The sequence below is a fragment of the Eumetopias jubatus genome, unplaced genomic scaffold (assembly GCF_037043125.1).
Source record: "Eumetopias jubatus isolate StellerSeaLion01/CBP00866 unplaced genomic scaffold, mEumJub1_p1.0 scaffold_9, whole genome shotgun sequence".
NCBI lineage: Eukaryota > Metazoa > Chordata > Mammalia > Carnivora > Otariidae > Eumetopias > Eumetopias jubatus.
This window is the reverse complement of record NW_028274815.1, coordinates 30,143,388-30,164,532: the sequence shown is the minus strand read 5'-3', so window position 1 is coordinate 30,164,532 and position 21,145 is coordinate 30,143,388. Positions and strand designations below refer to the sequence as shown.

The 21,145-nt window shown below is 41.2% G+C and overlaps 1 protein-coding gene across 5 annotated transcripts in view; it reads right to left on the bottom strand.

Annotated features, from left to right (window-relative positions):
* CRIM1 (cysteine rich transmembrane BMP regulator 1) overlaps positions 1-21,145 on the bottom strand; it is a 186,254-nt gene that overhangs the window by 35,414 nt on the left and 129,695 nt on the right. For 4 of the 5 annotated variants that reach the window (XM_088026387.1, XM_028117216.2, XM_028117212.2 and 1 more), the window contains 4 exons: positions 14,910-15,038; positions 7,188-7,344; positions 3,980-4,101; positions 2,602-2,811 (listed from right to left, as the gene is read on the bottom strand). In XM_088026387.1, the coding sequence (XP_087882513.1) occupies positions 2,602-2,811; positions 3,980-4,101; positions 7,188-7,344; positions 14,910-15,038 (618 nt within the window). The remainder of the gene's footprint in view (positions 1-2,601; positions 2,812-3,979; positions 4,102-7,187; positions 7,345-14,909; positions 15,039-21,145) is intronic. The other variant, XM_028117214.2, reaches the window with a different exon arrangement.

The window sequence follows — 21,145 nt, the reverse complement described above, 5'->3', positions numbered from 1 at the left end:
GGCTGTGCTGGGGAAAGGAGCAGTATGAGGACATTAAGCATATTCGGGTAATCCAAATACAACAAGCGTTGCAAGAAGGCGTTGACAGTGGTGAACCCTGCCGAGGAGCAGTCTGGAGACACCCAGGCCAGCTCATGCTTGGAGCTCTGTTGTAACTGGGCCCCAGGACAGCTACCCTGCCTGTGCAGGCATGCTCAGAACTGGAATCTCTGAGGAGCCCTGCTGCGGTGACGTTCAAAGTGGTGGTCAGCACAAGAGTCAAGCACTCTGACGAGATGCAGTGGGGTGGGCTGATTTCCAGCTCAGAAGGGAACTGTGCCCGCAGCTTTGTCTCAAGGGAACGCGTAGAGACTGGCACTTCGACCGAGTGGACACATCACAGGGAACGGACACTAGCCAGGGCTCGTGTGCATAAGCCACCCGAGCAAACTCTGCAGTTCTGAGCAAAGAGGAGAGGATGGAAATCATAACGAAAGTGAGCTGGGACCAGATGGTTTACCGAGAAGGCAAAAACTGTTCGAAAGAGCAGCAATGAACTAATGTTGGAAAAGGCTCCCGTACTGCCTTTTCCTTTCAAAAAGGACTAGGAGAGGCTCCCAATTACTGCCCCTCTACACGCGGACACGGAGGGAAGTGGTCAGAAGAAAGTGATGCGTGTTTGCAGGCGTCTTCTCTTGCTCACCTCTCTGCCATAGCCCATGCCTCATGGCAAACACGCGAGCGACAGGAGAGACAGAGACGAGAGAGAGAGAGAGAAAACACCTGAGAAACAGTATCATTTGGTGAATCTTCTATCAGGAGAGTTTAGGAGCTGCTCACCTATCCCAGAAAGGAAAACAGCTGATCCTTGAATGGAAGAGGAGAGAAAATGTTTAATGTAGGAATCCCTGAATGCAACAGCTCTGGGGTCTCCATGAGAAGAATGTAGATGGTAATCCACTAAAGGTTTTTGGAAAAAAATATGTCTACATATCCATATATGTGTGTGTGTGTGTGTTTTATACATATATATTCACCACCCACAATAACACATCAATAATCCTGTGTGTGTTTATATGACAATTTTCCCTATCTCTATAACAAAGAAAACTCATTTTGGTTCCACTGACTTGCAGTTCGTTAAGTCCATCATCTGTTCTTAGTAACGTCTCTGCATTTGAACCAGTATGGCTGAGACTTCTTCACTGAGTACAAGTTTAGCAAAGACCCAGGTGCCATCCACACTCCATACACTCATGCCTAAAATTAAAGCATGGGGTCTTCATTGCAACAAATGATTTTTCCTTCCCCAAAGAGTCAACACAGAGTTGTTTCATTAAACTGCTCATTTATCTTCTGTGTCAATGGACACTAGTGGTTTTTCATATTTAATTAGCAAAACATGGGAAAAAGTAAACTTTCAGTGTGGGACTCATAGGGCTGCACTATGGGGAAAACAAAACAGACATGATAATCTGGTCCTCTACAGGGGTATGGGGGCCGCCTGTTACTTTGATACCTTAGTTACTGAGGGGTGTCGATGCTCAGAGCTAACAGGGACTTCAAGTGTCCCTCTCCTCACCCCGGCTATGGCTGGCAAGGCCACCTCCCCTCTCAGGCCAGGCCTCCCTTGCTGGAGAAAGACAGGTCCCAGGTTCCTGACAGCACCCACTGCACAGGTGGGTCCGTTCACAGAGAGGTGTGGGACAGGACTGACCAGAGGAGAAGTAAGGAGGACTCTGAAATCCGACAGTACATCCATTCCAACTTTAAGAGAGATGTGGTACAAGAATCAGGAGACTTCACTTCTCCCTGGCCTTCTGACATATTCTTTGACTTTGGATAAGAGAGCTAGTATTTCTGAGTCTCCTTTTCAAATGAAAAACTGCCTAAGCACATTTTTCCCTAACTCAAGTGGCCCGCAGAGAGGAAGAAATAATAAATGCAGGACTATGTTGAGCTCTCTGGATGAAAGGCACTAGACGAGGTATTATGGTAATAACTACTGTTATTGACAACCGTAATTCAGACCCCCGTGAGTTATATAATCTGGTCTGTTCTTCTAGCAACTTCTCTTGATTACCATCATTAAGATTTTAAATGTTTGGGATGTGTGGTCACTCTAAATATCTCCATTTGGCAAGAGCACCACATGGCCATTAATTTAAAAAGGGGCAACAGCCACAGACTTTGATAATTCTCTCCCTCTCAAATATTCCCTTATGAATAATAAGCTTTTACGGACTAAAGTTAGCATCAATCCCTTCCGATTAACTAAAACACTCAGCCTTAATACACCATCTGTAAAATGGAGAGCTAGAGTCTAAGTACACTAGTTCCGCAATCCTTTACAAAAATACCGTCCGAAGACCTATAGCATTGAGTAAACTATCAAAAAACGAGGAGAGTCGTTTTAGGGTTTGAGCATTTCCTCTGGTCCTCGGCAAATCACTGACAGCCCCTGGCTGATTCTGTGGCCGTCGTTGACAAAAGCCACAGAGAGCTGAAATGTGCTCCAGGGGGTCGTCCCCTGCGTGTCCCCCAGAGTCACAGATGTGATGAGGCCCTGCAAGGCAGAAGTCATTTGCTTAGGGAGCGCACAAGATGGCAGCCAGCTTTTACCTGAACATGACGGGCAGCACTGTCCCGGATGAATGGTGGGGTTGCCACAGGCAGGCACCGGGCAGGTGATCAGAGCACACATTTCCCGTCCATTGTGACAGTAGCATTCCCGGCACCCATCATGCCAGCTCTCCTCATTTTTATGATGATGGCCATCCATGGACAGACATGTGCCTGACAGGACAGGTGGCCCGGCTGAAGCAGGGACCTCTGGACAGACAGAAGGCAGCCTGGTAAAGAAGCAGCTACTGCACAGGAGAAATAGCCTGTAGTGTCCTCACAGGTAATGCGACCCAGCCACCAAAAATCATGGGTACAAAAGGACAGTTCATGACACAGGAAAGGCTCATGAAAAGGATTTAAGTTAATAGGCTCTCACTTTTGAAAAAAGAAAAATAGGAAAAAAAAAACCTCTGCAAATATGTTTCTCTCCTACTGACGGGATTACAGTTGATTTCTACCCCTTTCCCTCCACTTCCTCATGTTTTCTACAGTAAACAAGCACTGATTTCATAGCAAATGGTACATACAGGTTTAATATACACGGAATAATCACTCTAGAAATCACCCAGTGGGGAAAGCATGGGCCTCTTGAAACTTAACAGATTTTTGTTCAGTGCAACAATCCAAGCAGTGACTAGAGTTTTGTTTACTGACCCCTTGAAGACACTGTTAAGGGTGATAACTGCCTAACTTTGAAAAGACACCACAAACTTGAGGGATCTTTTACTGCTAAATCTGTGGGTCATGTTGACAAGTAAAGCATACTGGGTGGGGTGGGTGGCCAGGCTGGAGCTGGGGTACGGGCAGAAATGGCAGTCGGGGTGCATGTTCCCAGGGCTGCAGGGACGTCTCGAACAGGGAAGTCCCAGACAAAATGCATGCCCAGGATTTGTGCGTATGTAGACACCGAGGCTGGCGTTTGCTGACTCAGAAGTTTAAATTCTCACGGAAAACTGTGTTACCAGAAAATAGATAAGCAGGCTGCTTAGCCACGCCCACCCTCACGGGCTCCGAAAAGGGGTCTCTGCTGCATCATTGTATCAAGCCACTGCCCGACAGAAGTAGACTCTACGGAGGTCAAGGTAAAGGTGCTGCTCTAGGCTAACGTTCCTAAGATGGGTAAAACTGAAGAGCAGAGAAGTCATTCGTTTGGTCAAATGTGCTTGTCCGTTATATGCTTACTTTAAATTCTATTCTGAGCTCTTATTCCAATGAGATGGAAGGAAAAGGGATGGACCCGTAGAGAGTGACATTTGTGTCTGAATAGACAACCGTCACTGAAACTGTTTCACTTACATGATGTCCTCCTGTTCTCTGGTTCTGAGCCCTGGCTGTTCTGAAGTGGGGGGAAGAAGGGTCATGGGTTTGCACTTACCTCTGCACTTGCAGAGAAGACAGCCATGACTGTCCTGCTGGAAACCCAGGGGGCAGATTTTACTGCATGGGAGGTCCGGGCATTTCTTGCAGCGACAGATGTCACAGCTGTGCTTATTCTTCCTGGGTAATTAAAATTTTGTCAGAGGTCAGAAAATCCAAAAGTCTCAAATGATGTCCAAGCACTGAGACCAAGGTCATTGAAGGGATACTATTCTCAAGCAGAATAACTTGACTTACACTCTCAAAAACTCGTGGAGTGATGTCTAAGTAGCTCTCTGGGGCCGTGACCACCACTTACCCATGGCCAAGGTTTAGAATTGCCCAAGGACTAATGTGCTTCTGGGATGTGACTGTCAGAACCCCAATGACATGACTGTTGTTTTAATTAGGAAAAGTAGTACCATAATATAAAAAAGATGAATGTGTAATTCCATGAATGGAATGGTAAAGGGTATATTGTTGGTCAATGCTGGAGGCCAGCATTGGGGCAAAAGTCCTCCTGTTGTCAGGGTAAACCTTTCTCACATGACCACAATCTTTGAGAAATTTCAGACACTAGTAGAAATACTTTTTTTAAAAGACTGAAAAATATATTTATGGGGGGGGAGAGAGTGAGCACGGGTGGGGGGGAGGGGCAGAGGCACAAGCAGATCCCCAGTGAGTGCAAAGCCTGATACAGGGCTCTGTTCCAGGACCCCGAGATCATGACCTGAGCTGAAATCAGATACTTAACCGATTGAGCCACCCAGGCGCCCCACTAGTAGTAATATTAATGAGCATCTTACTGAACTCAGAGCAGACAGAAGGAGAACCTAAGACTCCACAGACCTGGGAAGGCCAGACCAAGACTGATAAAGAATAAAAGCTTTGAGAAGCCCTGCAATCAAGGTCCACTCACGATTTCACTAGCGAGGAAAGAATATCAACTGAACAATGCTCTATACACGGGGTATAAAGAAGCATGCGGGATACAGGAAAAGGGCTGCACTTTAATAAACTAGAGTACCTAAATTTTGTGATTGGAAAGATGATGTTAAATAAATAAATATGTGTTTATGAAATACATCACAGTAGTTTAAGTGAAGATTTTCTTGGGAAAAAAAATTCTTAACAAACATTCCTTGTTTTCTCTAAAAGGAGAATGTTACGGTCTGGTACAGAGGAGCTCCCTCTGTGTCCCGTCCACAGGCCACAGGCCCGAGTCTTCTCCTAGGCTCCACATCTCCTCTGCAGGCTTTGCCCTAGTTGGCTTACTGGGCCTCAGACAAGGAGGAGTTACCCTATTTACCCTCAGGTTTCACCCCAAGTAGCCCTAAGTGGCAACAGTGGTGTTCAACTAAAACACAAACACACACAAAAAATTCCTGTTCTTTTTCATCTTGGGTAAATTAAGGGACTCTGAGAGGAGACAGCTCTATAGGAAACCCTTGGTATACCACTGCCCAAGTGACAATTAAACCACAATCTGCTAAGTGAAATGAGAACTGAGTGCTGAGGTCTACATATTTATGTCAATGTGATGAGAAGAATGAATTACATGAATTATTCATACTCATGCCAGAAAACATGTCATTTTTAAGCTCTATCAAGGCTTTACCTGATTTGTTTGTTCATTCATTTGGATATCCATCCACCTGTCCACCGACCCCTTCCGTAAGCCTTTGCTGCACACAGAGAGGAACAGTCCACTCAGCAGGTATGGATAAGGGGCACGGAAGGCTGCCTTCGTCCTAATACTCCCATATGGTGTCTGGCCAACATTTCTCCTTCAGAGGCTGCCCTTGAAACCACATGTTCTAGCTGATAAAGTACTGATTTGGCTATGGTGATCTACTCGGTCCTCCCTGAATGTGCTTACTGATAGGAACATGACATGGACTCCACAGTCCTCTAAGGGCTTTCTCTCCAAGGTGAAGGTTGGACTTGAACCTCAATTCTGAGCTGTCATTACACTGCAGCAGGTGTTTGTAGTTACTATTATGATAATAATACTTTATTGTACATTAGGAGCGAGGCTAAGAATTACACTTTCACTGGTATAAAAGTCCTATTTTAGGATTAAGAACAATGACCGTTTATTAATTTGGGGACGTTTTAAGGATAGTGAGCGTTCTCAATTTACCCTAAAATTAGAATTAAGATTCCCCTATCCCTGCTAAAATAGAATTCCTAAGAGGAACCATAAAAATGGTAACTTTAAGATGGCAGGCAAGAGATGATGAATCTAAGTCCTTTATAATTACTAGCACTATACAAATATATTAAAAATTGGAAAGGCAGATGGGGCACCTAGGTGGCTCCATCGGTTAAGTGGCTGACTCTTGATTTCAGCTCAGGTCATGATCTCAGGATTGTGAGATGGAGCCCCACGTCAGGCTCTGCATTCAGCGGGGAGTCTGCTTGAGGATTCTCCCTCTCCCTCTCCCCCTGCCCGTGTGCGTGCGTCTCTCTCTCTCTCTCTCTCTCTGTCTCTAAAATAAATAAATAAATCTTTAAGGAATAAAAATGATAAAGCAAGATTAGGGAAGGTAATCTTTTAGGGAACCAGCTTAATACAAAGGCAGAAATAGATATTGGTATAGACACTAAACAAATGTGAACTGCCTTTTCCCCCTGGGATAATCTAGATTTTCCTGGGGTTTGGCTCAACAAAGAATTTTTGAAAATCTAAGTCATGGTTCTTATCTCTAAGGGAATTCATAAAAGATACTGCTACATGGAGAAAAAGATGTTATAAACTACAGACCAGCACCAAGGAAGATAGGGAGGCATGGCAAATAAGCATGCTCCACGTGGCCAATGAGTGGCTGTCCACTGATCTTAAAGTATACATTATTAAATAAATTATCACCAAACAGTGACTGGGACGGTTGTGAAAAGTTGTGGCATGTCCAATACTGGGATCTCATGACAACTCCATTCCCTCTGGCAGTGTGCAAAGGCCCTTGCTATGAGGAAGCCTCACAGAAGAGGCCCAAAGGACAGTGGCAGAATGAGGCTCTGGCCCCTCTTCATCAAAGAGTTAAGAGTAAAACCCCCCTTTTGCTGCTCTCTGATTCACTTAACAAAGCAAGCATAGATATTCTGGATTCAGTGCATCACTGATCCATTCACATACACATGAGACAGTTAACAAAAATAAGTATGGATGTTTCATTAAGTTACAGATAATTAAGAAGAGATCCTATGAATTAAGAAATACTTACAGGTATCCAAACGGACAATACTTGTCACAGATTATGGGTCTGCACTTCTTGGGCCGTAGGCGGCACTGACAGATCTCACAGTTGTGGGCATCGGTCAGGAAACCAAAGGGGCAGTCCAAAGTACAGCCTCGCTTGAGGCCCGAGCACAGCTCCTCCCCTGCGAAGAGAGGCAGAGAGTGTGAGGTGCTGATGAACACACGGACACTTCCAGTTCTGCCCCTACTATCTTCCAGTCCTCTTCCACAGATGTAAATACTATACTATATTATACTATAGCATTAGGAATGGTTAAAAATTATAGAGCCACCATTCCTTGGTTATCTCAACATAACTCCACATCTTGGTACTAATCGAGAAAAGAAGCCCCAAAAAACAGATTTCTGAAGTGTATTCCAATCTGGTGCTAAAGAGCAGGCTGGTGACTACTATTTGAGATATGGATGAAACGGAGTGCTATTTTTTCATGAAATTTGTTCTTATGAGTTCCTCAAACTACTGATCACCATTTAATGTTTAAATGTGAGAATGAGACACTTAAACCCCAAACTACATTATATCTTTTGCTCCAACTAAATGCTTATAATAACACACATTCTTTGATGTTCACACAGTGTTTTCTCTTAGGAACTTTAGATACAATCCTATAATACTGCACATTATATGAAGTCTAAAGGATTTCTTACCCTTTCTTTAAAAAGAAGCCTAATAACATGTTATAAAGTGAAATAGTCAGTCAGTATTTCAATTTATGTATTTTTTCCAGACCACTGACAGATAGCCAGATCTTTGGGTAAGTCTCACTGACTAAAACGCGTATGTGACAAAAAGGTCTACATTAATGTTTATCCACTATCTGAAATGTTTGAACTCTCCTCTGTTAGCAGAATTTGGAATGATGTTTTAGCTGTCCTCTATTAGTCAGTTATAACATCATTTTAGAATTAAAAAAAAAAAGGGGTGTGGGGAAGAAGCTATGGTGGCAGGCAAAAGGAACTACCAGAGAGATCAGCTTTGGAAAAGTCTTCTAGAAAGATTTCAAAAGGTGTGAGGTAGGACTTCGCAGGGTAATGTACAGAATACAAGCGTTCAGGTAAGAAAAGCACGCTTGGTGGTGTGCTGAAGCAACTCAAGGCCTGTCTGCACTGAATGTAGAATCTGAAAGTCAATCAAATGTAATGAGGTTGACACAGTGATGGCAAGAGTGCAGCAATGTTTGATTACTGCTCTGCATGGGCTGGCAAGGGGGGAAGCAGAGGCTGTTTTTGTCGGAATAACAAATGAATCTGTATTTTACTTGGACACCCTTAAAGCACAAATATTATAAATAATGCACATGATACTAAGAAAAACAGAATGCATGGGTCCCCCCTCCACACACAAACCTTATCATCTAAAATTAAACCTTGAACTACAATTAGTAGGTGAGATGGATTCAGGTTTTACATAAATATTTTAAGAGAGCATCTTTTTGTGAATCTTAGCTGGCAATACACAAACATTAAATTTGCTATCTTTTAGAGAGGAAAATGTGATTTATGATATAATTTTCTACTTTGTCCTGATCATAAACCTTTCATTACACATATTTAATATAACCCTGTGGGTCTGTATCACACTGCGAAGCAACTGATTACTAATTTGCATCCTTTTTAAAAGCGAAATTCTAAATGGCTCATTAAAAAATTTGTAATTATAGGACTTGAAAGGTCATCAGTTTTCCTCTTTCCATCATTAAGGGATGATGAAGGAGGGAGAAGACATTCACAGCCACCTTTCTTTCTCTGACACTGAAATCGAAGTTGTAAACCCATTTCTCTATTCCATGAATTTTTAAGTCACAACACTGTGGACCGGGCCTGTCTCCGTCCTCTTTCCTTTCAGAAGGGGGCTCTGGGGTAGGGCCTTATTTTCTTTCTTTGTACAGCCTAGGTTACATCATGGTGTTTAGCATGGAGTGAATGTTCAATAAACATTTGCTGAATGAACAAATGGATCAATGTTCTTGCTATTTACTCCTCCACTCCCAAAGCTGCCATATTCAGAGAAAAATAACAAGACGGAAAAACTTACTCTGCTAGTATTTAAAATCTTCGAAAATACTGGCACTTACTAAACATGTCAAAATACCATCTTCTGGCTCAGAAAGAAAGAATATTAAAGACTATAAGGTGGTGGTCCTAGATCCATGTATCAATTATGGACTTTTCTTACTATAAATGTATCAACAAGGCAAACCTTTACATAAAGAGCAGAACCAAGTAGAAATATCTTATTTATAGGTGGGTGGGGGTTTATAAGTTTGTCTGAAAAGCTTTAGTACATCACTTGAGGCAGCATGAAAGAAAGAACGGTGGCCTTATGCTCATAATTTTTCAGCATTATGACTTTACTGTGATCTAAAGATGCTTTCTAATCTATCGGGGAGAATTACCATTGAAGAGAAAGTGATAAATAATGGAAAAGTCCAGCATCTGTGCGTCACAGCTGGTTGACAGCAGCTCCATAGTAAACTGTTTACTCTGGAGAAAAAGTGCTATTTGTTCCCAGGGCCAAAATATGACACAACTGTATTGGTCCTTCAGGCTAAGTGAGTACCATGTAACTGCATTTGGAACCCAATGTGATTGCGTCCCTTCTCTGCTGCAGCCCCCCGCACTCCTGGCCACACTGGCAATTCCTCCTGACCCGTCAGTTAAGAACACCACGAAGGTCCTGAGATGATTAAGTAAAGAAATGCAACATTACAAATGCTTGTCCCAATCTTGACTCTGGGCTTTAGTTATTACTTTAGTTCTGAGTTATAATGAAATGAAAGCATGGAGCCTGCCTCTTTGTATTTGTTGCTGCAACCTTATTTAGATGCTTGATTCAGATATATATATATTTCATGAAAAGTAGGAAGGCTTTTTCTTCTGGCTACCATTAATTTTCTGTGCCTGCATCAGCTTCTAAATAAAAGCATCTTTACTTCCTAGAATTACAGAATGTTAAAACTGGAAGAGAAGTTAAAAATAATCCGGTCAAATCCACTCGATTTAAAGATGTAGAAAATAAGATGCCAAAAGATGGATGGCATTTAATTCATACAGATGTCATTTACTACATATAGCTCATATAGTACAATGAAGTGTAGCACGTCTATTTGGTTAAAAAGTAATGTTATTAACAGCTTATACCAACTAAGTATTAGGTTACTAACAGCATACCTAAATGATTTTAGTTTTAACTTTTGTAGCTATTGTACTTAAAACATCTTCTACCATATTTCTTTCCTTTATTCTAAATATGGGAAAATGAGTCAGGGATAATTTAAATTCTCTGTATGCCTTTGATGCATTACTTTGCTGAGCAGTGTTATAAGAATGTTATTTGTTACAGTTAAAGTAGCAGAGCTACGGTATGCTCACACAAAAGAATATTTTGTCTTATACCTTCCATGTATTTTTTGAAGGAGTCACACTGGGTTTTGATTTCAATCTGAAAGTGGTTGTGTATAATATGGTTGGTTATAGTGCAGTATCATTACAGCCTATTGGCATGCTACTAATATTAGTCAAGGATGAAGTCCATTTTTATCTTTTTCGTATCCCTAGTGTGTGGCATATGGTAGGTAGTCAACAAATGCTAGATGAAAAAAGAACGAATGAACAACAAAGCAATGAACAGGGGAGAAATATTTATTGGGCACTGGTCTTATTTTAAGCAATCTTGATGCCAGTGGTCTATATAAACAAGGTCTAATCCCTAACAGAAAACTGACGTATGGATGGTTAGGGCCACTGCATGCGTAATGGGCTTTGGCTGGATGCAAAAAAAAAAAAAAAAAGAAAGAAACAATGTAGGCGAGAAATTTAGACAAAATCAGTATTTATCAAGTAGCTGCAACGGGAAAGAGAACATAATTACGCCATCTTTTAGTGCAAGGAAGTTTCCTTTTTCTAAAACCAGGTGAAAGAGAATGAGAATATTTGACGGTTAAAGTTAAAAGGTAAGGGGAAAGTTGTTTGTGTGAGTGTCCTCAGAGGACAGGAAGAACCAGAGGCAGAAACGTTTGTATTGGAACAAAGGAGGGGAAGCTGGGGGCTTTCCACATCAGCCAGCTTGCGCTGACTCAGAAGTGGATGTGTTATAAAACATCTATCATTTTCTGTAAACATAGTAACAATTACCATATGTCGGCTAGTAAAGCTAGCTTTGCATTCATTCACTTAGCTGTCAGAATAACTCTTTAGTTAGGTATTATTATTTGCCCTTTACAGATGAGGACAAGAGGCCCAGAGAAGTAAAGCGACTTGCCGTGATCGGCTAGATGCAGGTCAATCTGCTGCCAGAGCCGAGGAGGAGAGCGAGGGACATACAGTGACAGCGGTCTGACAACTAAGGATTGGTCAGTTTGGTTTACTCTGACTCACATCCCAAAGGTGTGGCTTCCAGAGGTGTCAGGATCGCTAACGGGATGGAAGTGAGCGAAAACTCTATGACCAGACTTCTGAATGATACAGACAAACCGACAAATGCCACCTGGTGTTTAATTATGTTCTTAGGTATCCAGTGGCAGCAAGTGAGATGGCCAAAGACTAACCCAGGTCAGGAATCTCAGTGTGATAAAATGGACACGTGGTCAGAATTGCAAGACCACAGAAGGGGATCTTAAACAAGAATGATGTCCAACGGCATCCTCAATTCTGATGGCTCCTGGCTCAATCGCTCAACCAACGTCTGCTGAGTGCCCAGCATGGCTCCGGGAGATGGGTCAGTTCCTTCCCAGTTCTTCTATAGGACAAAAGCTTCCTTTTAATAGGAGTTGTAAGTTACAGAATTTGACTTAAAGTGGTGATATTTCATTAGTGTATTGGTTACAGGAGATTTTTTTCTTAGGGGGGGGTCTTGTATTCATGTTTGTGGCATGAAAACCTAGTACAGTACCTAGAACTCGGCAGGTGCTCTATTATATGAGGCAAAAGAAGAAAGGTGGGAGGAGGGAAGGAAGAAAGACCAGAGATCCCTGCAAATAAATAAAATTTGCACATAATGAACAGCCAATAAAGATTTATATTAAAAAAAATCATTGACATGAATTGTGACAGTCTCCTGTACCTATCTCTTTTGATGTGTTAATGAACTGGAGGTGCTCCGCAGGCAGTATGCACGCATGTTCCTGTTACAAAGCTGGAAGGCAACATGACCGCAGACACAGGCAGAGGAGAATTCTCCTGATAGCCTCACTCTGCAAAAAGCCAGTGATCCATTTTTTACTTGCTTCAATGACAACTGGAGGAAAATTGTTTCTTTGGATTTAACTACAAAGGGCTCCTTGTGAAGTGCCAGGGGTCTTATATAAGCATAACCATGTGGCAAAAAAGTTCCTAACAGAAAGCTCAGGTGAAGGCAGTAGGCGGGGAGATCAGGCATGATGAAATCTCTATTTTTAGACTTCAGACAGTTCAGAAAAAAATTTAGGCATGCTCCCATGATCAGAGAGGTGTGTAGCTCAAGAGAGTTGAGAAGTATTAAAATATAAACTCTTCACAATACCAATTATCCTGTCAAAAAAACGAAGTTGGCCAGTTAAGCAAACACACGTGGATGCCAAGGCAGCTCCCTAATGAACTCAGCTTTTCAAACAGGACAGCCCCGATGCATGGAAGCTTCTAGGACATTTAAAGATGGTAACCACCAGAGTCCCAACAACAGTTTTGTAAACTCTGTTTTAGCACTAACTCCGGCAGGCAGGCAGAGTGATGGAGACATGTAATTGAAAAAGACTGAATTATTCAACACCTGTTTTGTGTCTGTCTTCTTCATCAGAAGTATTCTTATAAAATAAAGCATTGGATAATTAAGGTTAAGAGGACATAAAGCCCAAGAAAACTGATAAATCAGAAAGTAAGCATCTATCTACATTAAGTAATTCCAAGCCTCCGAACCCAGGATAATTATCCCCGGAGGCTCATGGAGAACCTTATTATAGAAGCATTGTCTATGTTTGAGAGATCAGAGGGAATGGAAAGAGATTTCAGAAAACTAAAGGAGGCCATCAAATGTTAATTCAAAAGGGACAAAGGATTCCAAACCTACAGAAACCAAACTTGACATCCACAACTGAAAATGCTGCAGAAAGAATTGTTAAACATATGATTTGTGACATTTAGAAAGCAAAGCAATGACCACCAGTAGCCAGCGCAGGTTCATGAAGAATAAGCCATGCCCCACTAGCTTCATTTTATGTTTAAAATAGGGTTTCCAGCAAAAGAGTACTACAAATATGTGTTTTTTTTAAATTATGTTATGTTAGTCACCATACAGTACATCATTAGTTTTTGATGTAGTATTCCATGATTCACTGTGTTTTGATTTGGGATAAGATACAGATGGAGTGTTTTAAGACTTCGTTGTGGAGATGGAGCTGACATGTTAGCTGAGAGACTTCCCTGAGGGAGGGAGGATTATGGTTCATTCTGCAGAAAGATATTCAGTGCAAAGGGGATCTGTCCTTGGTTCTGTACAATTCATTTTACTTCAATAGTTTACATGAGAACATGCAAGTTATGCTTATCACAATTATTAAGATTCAAAAATATTCCAAATAGTTGGAAAATGGTTTAAAACTCTCAGGATAATTTCTTGTGTAATCTGGCCCTGTATTTGTATCATTTAAAAAAAAATATTCAAATACAGAATGAATGAAGAACCACCTAACATCAGCTGATGTAAATAGCACCTAGTGGTTCTAGCTACTTGTAAACTCAGGATTGCCCAATAATGTGTAATTCAAAGCACTAATGCGAATTTAGGCCACACAATAGCACTGCACGGATCAGACCAAATTCTGAAGTATTTTCTGTTTGTTTCTGGGCCACACATTTACATTTTATAAGTATGTCAAAGATGGAAAGGACCAAGAAAGTTCTAAAAACTATGTCACATGTGGAATGGCTGAGAGGATTGAAGATGTTTATTCTAGTAGAAAAATCAGGGGGATTCAAAATCATTTTAAAAACATGAAGGGCAATTCTTTTTTTTTTTTTCCTGGAAGCAATGCAATATACTCAATCTAAAGTTTCAGAGGGCATGGTCTGGAGACGTGATTGGAATCTACATGGAAGAGAGCTGGGGTCAACAGTATGAGACACATTCTAAGAATTATGGGGCACCTGGGTGGCTCACTTGGTTGAGCGACTGCCTTCGGCTCAGGTCATGATCCTGGAGTCTCGGGATCGAGTCCCGCATCGGGCTCCCTGCTCGGCGGGGAGTCTGCTTCTCCCTCTGACCCTCTTCCCTCTCGTGCTCTCATTCTCTCTCTCCCAAATAAATAAATAAAATCTTAAAAAAAAAAATTATGGCAGCCACACGTGGAATGTGACCACCTCTGTGCAGGTGACCGCCTTGTCACTGAATGACCTGAGCAACGGTGTTAGAGAGAGCCGACTGGGTGGTTGGAAAGAACGTGTCTTCCAAAGCCCGAAGGGCTGCCCTGTGATGCAGCTGGACAGTGAGGAGTATCTGAATACAATGAAGGTGAAAACCAGAATAAAGAACCACCTCTCCCCCCCCACCCCTCAGATGACTGTGTATCTGTGTGTGTTAAGTACAGATTTTCTTTTCTTCTTTCAGGTTAAGGGAATGTCATCAATAGGAATGAAAAAGATAACCAATCACATAATATGCTTTGACAGTATCCTATTAGGCCCAGAAAAAAAGTGCAATCTTCTGTATACTTACTGTGTTTGCACTGACAGGTTCGACAACCATTGTGATCAAGTTTGAAACCATAAACGCAGTCCTTCTCTGTCAGTGTACAGTTTGATAACTCCCCACATGCAGGTGGATCAATTGTGATGTAGGTTGGTTCTAATAATAAAAAGAGAAAAAAAATTAATGAAACATATGATTACCTCTTAGACGCTATTCAATCTTTGAAATCCCCCACTACAGTAAGTTGCAAAAAAAAAAAATCAATTTTCATCAAACCCTAAACTTGTATACTTTCCTAATGTTTTTAACCCCTGAAACAGAAAGATTTTTATTTAGATTTTTGAAAATCCAAAAACTCTTTTTCTTTACATTTGAGCAATTTATGTATTTCTTGGTACCCTCCCATAATACTTCCCCTGATGGTCACCACTATAGAAAGCAGACAGGAGAGGTTAAATCAACTCCATGTAAATTGTTAACTATTCTTCTATTTCCTCTTGATGTTTTCTGCATTTATTCTCTATAAAAATCAGGACATAGCTTCCAGCTGTCAATTATCTCTCCATTTTGCAACTCTTCTGAAATCTGGATTTCCTATCTTTTTTTTTAAAGATTTTATTTATTTATTTGACAGAGAGAGACACAGCGAGAGAGGGAACACAAGCAGGGGGAGTGGGAGAGGGAGAAGCAGGCTTCCCGCCGAGCAGGGAGCCCGATGCGGGGCTCGATCCCAGGACCCTGGGATCATGACCTGAGATGAAGGCAGACGCTTAACGACTGAGCCACCCAGGCGCCCCTGGATTTCCTATCTTTTATGTGACACTCCTTCAATTATTACAGATGATATGATGGATAGTAGTGACTAAGAGCTTATCCTCAGGGCCCAGGGCTTATGGGAGTGGCAGAGTCAGACACAAGCAGTCAGCAGGAAGAGCGAGCGGCCATTTGGGAAGAAAAACCTACAAGACACCCAACTCCAAAGGTGATGTTTTACTTTACTATCATGTTAATAATGAAGATTTGTCCTGGGCAATAACAGTAATTACACACTTATGTAAAGTGCATTACGGGTCTATATGTTTGCAGTGCTCTTTATAAACGCCTTCAAGCTTCATACCACTCCAGGGAGATGAGTGCTCTCATTTTCCTCATTTTATGCATGAGGAAATCTAGGATTGCTCACCTGTCCCAGATCACAGTTAGTAAATGGTGGACCCAAGACTCAAACCCAGGCATTCTGGCTCCAGGGTCACAATCTTGGTTTCCATGCAGTACAAAACCCATTGTAATGGTCCTTGTTTTGCAGCACTGATTAAGCGACAACTTACATAATGTAAGACTGTGGCCAGGGTGTCGTCAAAAGGAACAGGGCCACTGACATATTTATGTAGCTTCTTTTTATTTTTATTTATTTATTTATTTATTTTTTAAAGATTTTATTTATTTATTTGAGAGAGAGAATGAGATAGAGAGAGAGCATGAGAGGGGAGAGGGTCAGAGGGAGAAGCAGACTCCCCGCTGAGCAGGGAGCCCGATGCGGGACTCGATCCCAGGACTCCAGGATCATGACCTGAGCCGAAGGCAGTCGCTTAACCAACTGAGCCACCCAGGCGCCCTGTAGCTTCTTTTTAACCAAAAGATACTATGAACTCCTTCAGAGTAAGCTGGTTACAGTATCTTTGTGAAGAGCTTAGTACAGAATGTCTCTACCTATGTTTCCACAAATGGAAAATATGAGGTGCAGAGAGGGTGACTGGCTTATCTAAGTTTACATAGCAACCCAGTAGCAGGCTGGGAATAGAACAGAACAGAGGTTCCTGACCTCCCGTCCAACACTCTATCCATCAGTTCACACTGTCTTCTCCAGTTTCGTTTCCTGTTACCATGGAAGAGAGACTAAAGTAAGTGTTTTAGCTGCCACTGCTAAGATCAAGAGTTCTAAATTTTTATCCATCTGCTAAAAGAGGCCAATGATTCAGCTCTTCACAGGTAGCAGGCAGCTCTGACTTACTCAAGAGATGCTTTGATCAGCGCTCTCCCTTTAGTAAAAATACGTATGAAGAGGGTATAGCACATTCTCTGTTTTTATTGCAACACAGTGTGAAGAATGTCGCCTGAGATTTTTATGTGAACTTTCCACTGCTGTAAAATTTCTAATTTCCTTCAATCACTAAAGTATCCTTTCTGACAGGTAACTGTAAACATCCAAAAGTAGTTTAAGTTTAGGCAAGTTTTAAGATGCCGTGAATTTAATACAGCCGTGCTGCTTTCTGACATTCTTTTAAAGTTTACTGTAAACATCTTTGGTTTCGAACCTATATGGTTTTTCTTTTATCACTACTGTTATTAGTCACCCAAAATACTGATTCCATTTCAGCCTTCAGCCACAAGACAGCCAATGTTTTGTCAACATTATTCTAACCACAAACGTCAGACAGAACAGAGGACCTGTATCACCTTTAAGTAAACACACTACAGATTATCCCACAGAGAAAAGAGCTAGGTCTACGTTCTGGAGTTATGAGAGCAAAAATCAGGGCTGGATTCTGAACTATGTCCATGCTTTAGGGAATGGCTTATGGGTAAAGAAGAGTTTTGAGTACCTTTCGTGGACCAAAACCTTGTATTCTTAACTGACATTTAAGTTCATGAACGACTTTTGCCTTCAGAAAATGTATTATGGAAAAATGTATTTGGGCAGATTACACCGATTCTGGAAATGCATACTAATCATAGAGTAGTATATAATTTTACTTTTGGTGAATTTTAGGGATTTGTTAAGAGGATAGTGCTGCATATGCTATTTTTGATACTTATTTCATTTAATGCCCAAAATCAGAACTGTGATCTGTGGCTAGAAAGTTAAAGGAAAAAGAAATGGGGTGGCTTGAGGATCAGAACCACAGCACTGACTTGAATGGTCCCACACTTATCCAAACAGCTTCATCAGCTAGGCTGACAGTCAAAGACATCCAACAAGCACACATTTCTCCAGGAGAGGAGATACACTGAGCCTGTCTTCCCACAACATTCAGGATGATAGCTTTCGCTTAGTGTAACAAATGAAAAGAAAATGCACAGAAGGGTTGTTTATTAGGTGCTGGTAAATATTTCAGATAAAACAAGTCTTACTGGATAGCTTCCAAGTCTCAGATAATATGGCAGAAGGCAAGAAACAAAAAATTATTTTGTACCTTTGAAATTATATTTCCCCTTCATTTATGATACATTAGATGGGAGAAATTGGAAGTGTATACATTTCAAATTATGTCTCCCTCAATATTTAATATTAAAACACAGAAAAACTCAACAAAACCATTTGCTCACGAGAACTGTCGATTTACTCTAGAACTATTCACAATTTCCCCTCAATAGGTTGGCTGACTACAAAACTTTCACTGTGATATATTCAAAATAGAAATCTAAATGTTTTTAAAAAGTATTTTAACGCTTGTCCTCTCATTTTATGACATTTAACAAACAAGTATTATTTGTCTTTACGAGTACAAACTGGAACAAATTTTAAAAGCCTTTTGAGGGTGGTGGTAACGCACGATTTGGGGGCGGGAGGGTACTTACTGCTGTTGTCCTAGGTCGCTGGAGGAAATGTTGATCTGTAAGAGACACATCTGTAGACAACTAGCTGCCTAACATTTCATCTGAAGTCATGTATTACATTCTATTCCCTTCCAACATTCTCTCAACATTGCAGTGCTCGGTGTCCTGCCCTGTGAGGTCCTCTCTGTATTATAGTTAGATTTCTCTAAGAACAATATGACAGCAGGAATATGCAACTATGAATTATCTAGCAAAAGATCTGATATTACCATAAACAGATAGGAGAGTTTGCTCTCAGTCCAAAACATTCACATGTAATCTCAGAAGTGGTCCTCTTACTAACATCAGAGCAGTGTTTGGGGAAAGAAAGACCACTGCAATTCAATTTCTTATTCCTAGTAATGAACTCCAAAGCGAGACACATTTGATACCATCCTGAATTGGAGCATTTAAAATCAATGTTACATTTAGAGTCCTTACAGAGTAACGACCAAAAGTTAGACTGTTTGCAAAGTTGCTATCCCAGGAAGTTCTTGGGGTAGGTAGAGGTATTTTAAAGAATCTAGAATCGTGGTATCATAATATGATTTCTTCTAAGCCTTACACATAAAGAAGCTCGAGGAAGTGTTGGTGACATGTGAGAAATGTGTGAGCTGCTTGTTAGAGTACCCTGAACTGTGTGTGTCGGGGACTGTGACTAGCTCACATTTGGTCTGGGCAACGGTGTTCTGAACATGGAGAATATCCTGATGAGTCTTGGCCTGAAGACTAGAAGATGCGCATGTAAATCCTGCATTTCTATGTTCTTAAATTACAAAGGATACCGAGATGATAGGCCAGAAAATACATGCCTTTCCAGGAGAATGATGGTGATGCTATGCCCTTGGCAGGTTTGGGGATTATCAGTTGAACAGAGGTCCTGCTAAGACTTTTGGAGACAATGATGCATCATGGTATACGATGCCTGTTGCGTGGAGCAAAGAAAACTGTCCCCCTTCAAACTGGCCGGGCAGAGACGTGTTAGTGGGCCCTTTTCAAAGGAGAGGTCTCAGGTCTCCTCATTTAGGAGAGCGAGCAAATATTTGCACACAGGTGGGTATTTGGCAAGGGGAAGTTCAGTGAGGTAGTGCTTACAGGATCAGCCTGAAATTCCATCTCATCTTGTATTGAATCAGCTGAGGAATTAAAGAAATACCTTAATGTCCTCCAAAGGAAGAAGGCTTGAAACAGCAGGAATTCATTGTCTTTGGCTACAACTATCTCTAAAGGGAACCCTGGAACAGCTTCTTTGTGGAGAAGAATTCTAGAAATATTTTCTGAGCCTAGAAGCAATAAAGAACAAAAATGGGTGTTTGTTACATCTACATCCAGCAGTTTGCTTGCTGTTTCCTACCCCGCATCTGAGTGGGGATTGCTGCTCTCCTCAGCCCGCTGTCTTTGTGAAAGATTTTTAAAGGCTCTCTGAGCACCTGCCGCTGTCCAGAAGAGCTATTTCTACAAGAACCCTTGGGATTGGGTCAGGAGTGCAGATATTCAGCCACTGATTCTTATCCTAAGCCTTAGAGAACAAAACGCTGGAAGGAGACCTATTATAACATGCAATAACATAAACACATTAATTTATTTTACATTTATTTAAAATTTAGGGATATTTTTCGTATCGTAGAAAGCCCAACAAAACCCTTCTCAGTAAAAATATTTCCAGGAAAACATTCATATTTTTCAAGATTCAGAGAACCTCAGAAACTAAGTTTCTGAGGAACACCACTGGTATTTTACATTGATGTTCAAGTATTTCCTAGGAGCAACTGTACCTACTCAATGGAGATGGTCAGGCCCTATGGTCACAGTTAATTTGATCAGGAGTACAAAGTTAAAATAAAAGCATTATTTTAACTCCAAGGCCACAGCACTAGACCATAAAATAACATATATTTGATTATTCAGGAGATATAAATGTGTTAAGCAAACCTAAACTCTCTACTTTCTTGCTTTTGGTTATTTTACAGAAAATTCTCCAAAAAGAAAGGGAAGAAGTTGAAACTCAAATTTAATCTTTTTTTAATTTAACCTTTTTAAGATGTTGATTCAAAGTTTTAATATCAGTCTTATCGTCATATCAGATAGCTTAACACATTTGGGACAACAACAGAACGAAAAAGAATATATTTTGATCTTCAGTTATTTTAAAGTGTGTAATAATATTGTGAATTTGCTCCTGAAATAATTTATAGAATCACCAGTTTTTATATTTCAAGGGGCTATAGCTTAAATGAACATGCTAATAGATGCTTTTAACTTGGTGTCTAATCTGTATCACTCCATTGAACTTCTGGTTTTGAAATAATGCATACAAAGTTTTTCTCATTACCTTGATTACTATGAACTGTTTATCTCCCGCAAATAATACTAATTATCTCCATTGAGAAAGGTGTGAAGCACTCTTTCTGATTAGCAACCCTGGGAAGGCTGACAGCCAATTAGTAGCTCCTGAGTATGGGTGGGTGATTCTGGAAAAGTACTAGTGGAAGACATCTAGAGCCATCCCTCCAGGGTCTGTCTAAAGCACTACCTCCGACAGGGGGGTAATTAGCTCTAGTTCCAGATTTCGATCATCTCTAGGAGTATTGCTTCACCCTGCTGAGGCCTGGGTGCATGGCTGGGCTGGAGGGCCTGGCTCTGGGCAGCGGCTGTCTACCAGCACC